Below are 8,921 nucleotides of genomic sequence, written 5' to 3' on the forward strand. Positions count from 1 at the left end.
ACTGCAATGTTTGATGCAGGTTTCTGTGGTTTGCATGTTGTTCCAGCAGCTCAATAAAGGTTGAGTTTGGAACAGAAATCCCCCACCTTTTACGCATTGTATTTTCTCACCGTTGCGTGACTTTGTTGGTAGTCACCTCAACGACTTGAAACAAAACCTCACAGCTTGTCGTAACTAACTTCCGGTTTCACTTTATGGAGTGTTTATTTGTATGGGGAAACTGATAAAAGGTAGATCAGTAACAATTGTTTACCACCCTTTCAGGTCATGTTGCCTTGTTCTTTGTCAACGGCCAGTCATGGAGAGCAACCTCGTTTGTTAAATAAAGGCACAAAGTAAAACATCTTTCATTAATGAACACTGTGTAATGTACATTTATACGATATAAAAATGTAATTATGAAATTGGACTCTGCTGGACTCCAGTTTGAAAAAATTACGAAGCAAAAGGTATCTAATGAGTAACTATGGAAAACGATTTCGGTTCTCACTCAGTGAACGTTCTTAGCGCCCTAAGCGTGCCTTTTGCAATCTTTTATTACAGACATCAGAGAAGAGCTGGTAGACCACAAAAGACAATATCCAAGGAACTCTTGGAGAATCTTCTGCATTTGAAAGTCCTCATTTCGGGAGTGGCAAGTTTTTTTGAGGTATCGCGGCCAATCGTTTACAAAGCAATTCGGGATTACAGCATAGACTATAGAAAATTTACCGATTTATCGGTTCTCGACTGGAGGAGATAGTGGCGTCCGTTAAAGAGAATCATCTACGCGCTGGTGAAGTGATGTTGCAGGGTCGTTTACGAGCGCAGGGTTTGCATGTACAGCGTAACCGATTACGTACAGCTATACATCAGAGTGATCCCTTGGGTGCAGAGGCAAGACGAAGACCACCTATTCGTCGACGTGTCTATTCGGTTCCATGCCCAAATTATTTATGGCACATAGACGGTAATCATAAGCTAATTAGGTGGCGAATGGTTCTCCATCATGCCGTCGACGGCTTCAGTCGCCTCATTGTTTTTTCCCGCTGTTCAGCAAATAACAGGGCTGCAACCGTACTTTCTCTATACCAAGAGGCAGTACGACAATACGGACGTCCGTTCAGTCAGAACTGATCATGGGGGGGAAAATGTCGCTGTATGGAACGACATGGTAAATGCTTGGGGTGAGGAAGCAAGACCCATTGTCGTTGGCAGCTCCATATATAACCAGCGCATCGAGCGCCACAATCGTGCTGTTAACGAGCAAGTGTTTATTGGCTTCAAACACGAATTTTGTGAGCTTGAGAGGGAAGGAATTTTGGATCCTTTAAACGAGACAGACATGTTTTGTCTACAGTACATATACCTGCCAAGAATAAACAGGAGACTGACAGAATTCACTGATGCTCATAACAATCATGCCGTGTCAACAGAGAGGAACAATTCCCCGGCTCAGTTGTTTTGGTTAAATCTCCATCTTACTCCCTTTAGAGGAGGCAGGTCTTCTGACGATGCTTGGCGTGGTATGAACGTCCGAGATTTGATGTCAAGTCAAACTCTTCTACACGTGCAAGTTCCTGATACAAGTAATCCTCTTAGCCACGAATCTTACCTCCGACTGCAACGTAATGTGGACCCTCTCTCCTCGCCCAGCGGCAAAGATCTATACCGCTGTGCTGTGCAAATGGTGGGAGAAATGATGCAACAACAAGACAGCGATGACTAAACTTGATGTCGATAACAATTTGTTAACCCTTTATTTTACTGTACATTTTTATTCTGGGCTGTAACAGCGCAAAGCCGAGGTAACCATTAATCAAAGCTCGTAACATTACGGTCACTATAACTGAAGCTTGCAAACCAACTGGAAACCAAAAGCTATCGAGGGCAAGTTTTTGGTGTTTGTGAGACTTAGCAGGGGAAGAGAGAGGGGGAAAAGTGTCTCCCCTATTACTGGTTTCGTAAAATGTTCCGTGTAAAAGAAGTCGCCTCCCTCCCCCTCACAGCTGTCTGGGCTCAACAGCATTAAAAAGCGATAATTGTCTATTATAAAGCTTAATTTCAGGTGCTGTAAAAACAGCTCCGCATGAACTAACACTTGCCACAAGAATGAACTCAACATAGTAAACTCATAACAGTGATACAACAATTAACTGCAATTGTTACGTACATCAATAAAATATTTCAAATTCACATGCGCACATTTATTCTCGATTAATACAAGTAATATACCACAAGTGTACTGTTCAAGAGTATCCAAAGCATGGGGAATTTGTAATCGCAAAATCCATCTTTCGTTTGAATTCTTCATACTCTGAATAGCAGACAGGAAGCCTAATAGTATTCGAGCACGTATTGGCCATTGGAAAGGGCTCATCATCTGAAAACGTTATGGCGGCGGGTTCATCAAATCCTAGTGGTGGTGGTCTGCTTGCCCCAGTTACGAATACCAGCACTTCTTCGATGGAAGCTTCCGCGTCATTTGCTGCAGAAAATTGATTCATTATAAGGGATTGTACATTGGTCGATTATAACCGAATTGTGAAAATATCAAGGAATCAACTTTCCCGGGGGCGGGTATTACCCTATGTAAGTCTTTTAGGTATGTCTCGCGCCAAAGGGTATGGTCTTTTGAACCGTTTTGGTCTCAAGACGGATATAAATTTGGACCATTATGGTCTCAACGTTCAACGGAACCACAAGAGCGTACAAACGTGTTTGTCTCTTCAACTTCACATGAATACAAGATAAAAGTAATTGACCAAAATATATCAGTTGGGGATAACTTTACCGATTTTTTGGTTGCCTTCACTTCCGAAGACTCGGGCACTGATCCCAAAGGTCTGACGGCAGGTGTGGTAATATGAGTATCTTTTGCTTTAAAATAGGGTCAGGACTTGGCGAACAATGACACATAGTCACACTTTCAGTGAATTCATACTGTTGTGAAGTCTTTGTACAAACACGTAACTTTAACTGTCCCCACGACGGAGCTTTAAATAGCATTTTGGACACTAAAAAGCCGTCCCCGCACCCTTACTAGAGGTGTTACTCTAATAGGTAACAGGTTCAATGATTAGACGTTTTCCCGAGAGAAAAGTATGACCTCTCAAAAGAGTTTTGCCAAAGTAGAGGTTTTACCATATTTCAAAGGAATTCAGCGAAAGAGACTCTATTACTTTGTGATGAAATATGTGTGTAAAAATTCACAATGTACGAATAAGATCGCGATATCATACTTGTAACGCGAATAGAATAGATTTCGTGACACAACATTGCAGAATTTGTACGCAAAGTCTGTAGCGAATTTACCGTATGAACTAGAGATCACTAGTGTAACAGCATACATATCTCTTTACTTACGCTAAGTAAGGGGAAAGAATGCACAATTTGGTAGTCATAATTTAATTTAGGTGTATTGCAACGTTGCAACCAATTTAGTATATTGTATGGTAACTTACCTTCACAGTCTTGGAGATAGTTTCTCCAGTACACAATAGCCCTCTGCTTGGCTGCGTAACGGTTTGACCTTGGTTTGGCATATTCGATGTGGAACAAGGCGTCCACCATTGCGGCTGTTAGGGGTGTGTCGGAAGGACACAGGCACTTCGCGAATTCTTTGGGATTTTCTTTTATTTTTTCGTATACCCCCAATGTGCACAAACCACCTATTAGTTCTTCCAAAAGGTAACGCGCACTATCCAAAAGGACGTGGCGAGCAATTATTTTTACGAAATGGTCCTTTTCAACGGTGTTTCTTGCTTGTGTCTTGGACCCTATTTGAGCTCTTCTATGTCGTTTTTGGTTGCTATCTAAAAAGTGAATAAAACCAAGGCTGTTACTTTATCGTAATTTCAAGAGAAATAGTGATCATTTGCTTACAAGAGTGCTGATTAAGTGTCACAAGTGGTACTTTGCGGAGACAGTTCGATATTGTAGTTGTACAGCATTAGTTTACCTTTGACAAGGAGCCCGACAACCGATCGTCATGGATGTCATTGAGGTCTGCCTTAGTGAAGTCGACACCGTGTGCTATGGCGTGGTACAGAGTTGGGCTCAAGAAGTTACCACCGGGGCCTCCGCGTACAAGTGACCAGGCCAAAATTACACCCACAAGGCGATAGTGTCCCTTTTCCCTAGCTGGAAAATTGGGTTAATTAGTTACCTTCACACAATACATGCATATAAAGCCAAAGTAGTAGGACAACTTGTATGTTGTGATTTACCGTTTGAGTTGGGCACGAGAACATGCCTATCTGCTGGTCTACCAAAAATCCCTGAATGTTCGTTCGTTGCCTTTACCAGCAAACGAAGAAATTCTCTGCGACGCCCACCGATGTCAACTGCACCTTCGCTTTTCCCAAAATCGTCCGCGAAACAGACGGAAATGATTGCGCTTGGACTGAAACGTTTCCTCTGCAAACATCGGCAGGAATCTTCCCAGATGTGACCATGCCTAACGTTGACAATGGTTCTCCCCTCATTATTGACTCGAGCTGTTCTTAAGTCCTGCAATATTTCCTCCAGGTCCTGTCCAGGATTGCTGTCCCTGCCGTATTGAAAAACCAACAATATCTATCATATTAATCAGGAACATAATCAAAATAAAAAAATCACCAGGGATACATAATAACCATTTGTAGTCAAAATATGAAATGTAATATAATCACCCGTATGTTACGAGAATTACCTTGTGCTAAGCTCCAGTGCAAGCATTACATCCCGTTGGTACTCCTCGTCCTCGTCACTGAGGTTTGGAAAAGGGTCGTCATTCAGTAGTGTGACGTAGGGGCTACGATAACAAAAGCAACATTTGCCAAAATGAATCGATAGGCTTACAAAAAACTATCTCGTTTTATCGTTTTATAGTTAGGAGATGGGTGCCCAATTGTGAGTGGCCAGAAAAAACTTCAATAATACCCCTTCGCTAATTTACAGAGATCGAACGCTGTTAAAATTTTGCAATGTTTGAATGAAGATACACTTCCCGTGCCAGTCCAAAAAGGTTGAACAATAGAATTATTTCGAGAAAGTGTATTTTTCCTTGAGAAAAAAAAACCATTCAAACAGATGTATAACGGTTTGGTGAATGTTCCATTAATCTCAGGTTGGAGTTGTTTTCTCTCATGGGGAAATACGAAAAATCCAGAAATAATTCTGCAATACAACTACGCATTTGGAAATGTTTCATAAGATATATTTACCTGTAAGAACCTGGTTTACTCTGAGTTGTTGTAGCGCTTGTAGTGCATATACCTACTGTGGTACTTGTTGAGTCTGAAGTGCTTTCAGTAAGTGCACTACTTATAGTGCTCATACAACTTGAAGTGCCCACAGGGCTTGCCAAGCTTGTGGTACCGGAAGTGTCCCGTGTATCTGTGGTATCTAAATTTTCCAACTGAGGTGTCAAATCAGGCATACTGTTGTATATGGTAAGCTGGTATGGGTCATCCTTAAAGTTGAGAAAAGGAGAAACGTGGTAAGGAACCATATTGTTTGATATGGACATTCCAGGTATACTACTTGGTACAAGATAGTGTTAACGGCCTTCTGTTTCTTTTTGGGTTGTATGTCAAGTGTGATAGGAACATTACTGAAACTCTTTTACCTAAAATAGCCAGGCTAAAATACAATACACTTTTTTTCCCGGGTGGAGTCGACGAGGAAAGAAATAATAATAGTAACCTACATTTTCACACGGCCACATCAATGGAAGTCTCTTTGCCATTATGTATAGAGATCCCTGTGAGCACAGAGAGACAACCTCGGGAGCGTTCCATTGAAAAGAACTCGACGTTTGTGGGACAGTTAACTTTTTGGTTCCCGGCATAGTGCTGAGGGACAAGAAAAACGGTGAACATTAGCCATCAGCAAATTGGAACACATCTGGCAGTTGTTAACAACACCAAACGTAGTCTGCAAACGCTGACGGATTCCCGGTCGTTGTTTTAATTAATCCACCTGTATTTTTCGGCGGCGCCACACAACCACAATCAATCTGTCTACTTTCACAGGCTACACAAAACCCAGTGAGTGTGGTTCCTTCAAATAGATATAAGGCAATACTTCGCCCTGAAACAGGCCAAACGCCAAGGCGAAAACGCTGCTGACTTCTGCCTCTACTTGCGCTGCTTGCCATACCGAGTGTAATGCTATTTTCCCAATAAGGCCCATTTCCGCCAGTTTCGACCTCTTGTCTCCGCGAGGAATCAGAACGAGGATATTGTCACACAGCTGATGGGGAAGGCAGATTATGTCCTTGTTATAAATTTTCACCGGCCTCGGTGTATTACTCCTTTTTCGTTTACTTGGCGGCGGCAGAGATCCAGACGCGCCACGAAAAACGGTCGGTAGTGGGGGTCGCCTTTCCAATGCTGTAGTCCTTCCATGCTACAGATGAACAACCAAAATGTCATTCGTCTTTTTAAACATGACATAAAATCTTTATAAATTGCAGTTATGTGTGACGCAATTCAACGCAGCAACAGACAGTTTCTTTAAGAATAACCTAATATATATCATCTATGCTAGCTGTAAGGTTTCGTTTCAAGTCCTTGGAGAGCGATAACCTGGCGACTATCAACAAAGTCACGCAACGGTGAGAAAATACAATCTGTAAAAGGCGGGGGGATTTCTGTTCCAAACTCAACTTTTATTGAGCTGCTGGAACAACATGCAAACCACAGAAACCTGCATCAAACATTACAGTAAGACAGGAAAAATGAAAATTGCCAAATATTCAGTATTAAATAACACATGAGATTCCAGACGAACACAATGACCGCTTGTTGGCCAGCACATGTACATACCTCTTGAGAATTTGAATTGGAGCTCGATGTGGTGGTCGAGGTGGCGCTTGAGGTGGAGCTTGAAGTGACTCCCTGACTTGGAAGACGTGATAGAGCCTCATCGACCGCCCTTTGAACTGCCTGGGATACGGCAGAAGCAATTGACCTTGAAAGTTCATCCGACATGTTTGTGTTTTTCCGCGCAATAGATGATCGTGTGACTTGTCACATGTACTCGCTAGCACCGATTAGGTATTAAGTTAAATCATACTTACTAAGTTAAATCATGATTTCTCTGATATCAAATCTAAAAGTTAGATTTAAATCATGAAGTCATGATTTCAAATCATAGACGCATGATATGAAACCAGGATTTATTATATCAAATCATAAACACATGATTTGAAATCAGGATTTCTTACATCAAATAATAAACGACTGATTTGAAATCAGGTTTTATTATATCAAATAATAAAGTATGATATCATACCAAAAAAACTTATTTATTAAATGATGAAAAAAATGAGAATATTCAAGGTAAATAATTTATTTACAATCAGCGCCCCATAGTTTGGTGGCGGGTGTAATTGGCGCCGTTGAGTGTTTGTGAGTGAGGCGCCAACTATGGGTACGAGAACGTCGTCAACGTCTCAGCTTGTGTTGTTTTCTTGTGCAAGCAAGTTGACTTTTTTCCCTTGTGTCTATTTCAAGTCGAAGCACTGTTCATAAATCATTTAGGGAACAATCTGCCTGAGGATTTGTTCTGAATAATATACAATGTAATTGTTCCGGGAATTAATGTGGTAGTATTGGGATTAGCAGACTTCCATATGAATCTGTCTGGACGCCCAGTGTTTCTAAGGCACGAATGTTGCTCTTGCACCTATCGTGAATTTTGGTAATCACTGCACATCAGCTGAGGGCGTGCTGATTTTTGAAAGCGATTCCATATGCACGTTGATGAGAACTTGTTGTCTTCCGAAGTGTTCTTTCAGCATTTCAATGGCTTTTTCATAGTTTTGTGGCGTCATTGGTAGCCCTTAAATTGTGCAGGCTGCATTGCAGGATATGAATCCTTTCAAATAGTTCATTTTGTCAATATTGTTCAGTTCATGATTGTTGTGTACTGCATTACTATAACTATCCCAAAACGTAAGCCATGCGAGTGGGTTTCCGTCAAATGGTTGGATATGTAGTTTTGGAAGGTTGATGTGGACGCTAGGTGTTGGTTTGGCTTGGAACGTCCTCACCGGATGGTACTCGTCTGTCACAAGTTCTTTAACTTTCAGAATCCAGTAATAGATGTCGTCTTGGAATGTCAATGTTTGATCCATCTCTTCATTTATTTCTTCGTCTTTTGCTAGTGTGTGCAAGATCGCGGAATCCATAGCCATTAGTTCGTCCAATCGTCTTGAGAGTCGCTTTGCAATTGCTTTCAGTTCTGTGGTGTTTATAACCTCAGTATCGCCCATAAGTTGTTTTGCGCGTTTGATGTCTTGATGACAGTGTCCTCTGTATGCCCCTCTGACTACCTTGTTGTGTTTCACTTCCTCTTTCGACATTTTTACAAGAGTATTGCCACCAGTTTCGGCGATATCGACTGAACTGTGTATGATCTTGTGTTTATCCCATTCATCCAAGGCTTATAGTATCTGATTAGTGACGTGCATAATGATGACTAATTATACGTACATAATTTACTGTTAATGTACTGATTTCAGTACAGTCGCCATTTTGATTTCTTTGCTTGCTCAAGCTCCAACAGGGGGAGGAGCTATTCCTTGTGTAGCATGCCTTCGCATTTAAGGCAGTGCTCTATTTGAAACTACCCCAGCTTCAGCAAATCTTGCAGCCAGTCTGTCCATCTCTTATGGTTGCAATTGGGGATCTCATCATCCCACTTCAAGTTCTTTCGGCAAAGTTCTTGGAGAATGATCTTTGCATGAAGGATGTACGTGCTAAAGAAACCAAGGGGTTATAGACAGAGCTTACAATTGAAAGGATACCTCGCTCTGTGGGTGGCTTGACCTTTGCTGTTATATTAAACCTGAATGCATCAAAGTTCTCGCTCCATTTAGCCTGTTCAAGGCTCCCAGGTAGTTGGGAAAATAAAAACAACTGTGTGTGACAAACAAGTGGGGGCTTGGGTCA

The 8,921-nt window shown here is 41.6% G+C and overlaps 1 protein-coding gene and 2 pseudogenes across 1 annotated transcript; 1 reads left to right on the top strand and 2 right to left on the bottom strand.

The window, feature by feature from the left end:
• The first annotated feature begins 988 nt into the window (after window positions 1-988).
• Window positions 989-1,708, top strand: LOC138038222 (uncharacterized; annotated as a pseudogene).
• A 1,633-nt stretch (window positions 1,709-3,341) lies between these two features.
• LOC138038216 (G2/M phase-specific E3 ubiquitin-protein ligase-like) lies at window positions 3,342-5,401 on the bottom strand (annotated as a pseudogene).
• A 2,409-nt stretch (window positions 5,402-7,810) lies between these two features.
• On the bottom strand, window positions 7,811-8,332 carry LOC138037126 (uncharacterized). The gene has a single exon (XM_068883119.1). It carries the CDS (start codon window positions 8,330-8,332, stop codon window positions 7,811-7,813), a length of 522 nt encoding a protein of 173 aa, XP_068739220.1.
• Window positions 8,333-8,921: the final 589 nt, after the last annotated feature.

This window comes from Montipora capricornis, chromosome 2 (genome assembly GCF_036669925.1).
Source record: "Montipora capricornis isolate CH-2021 chromosome 2, ASM3666992v2, whole genome shotgun sequence".
In the NCBI taxonomy this organism is placed as follows: Eukaryota; Metazoa; Cnidaria; class Anthozoa; order Scleractinia; family Acroporidae; genus Montipora; species Montipora capricornis.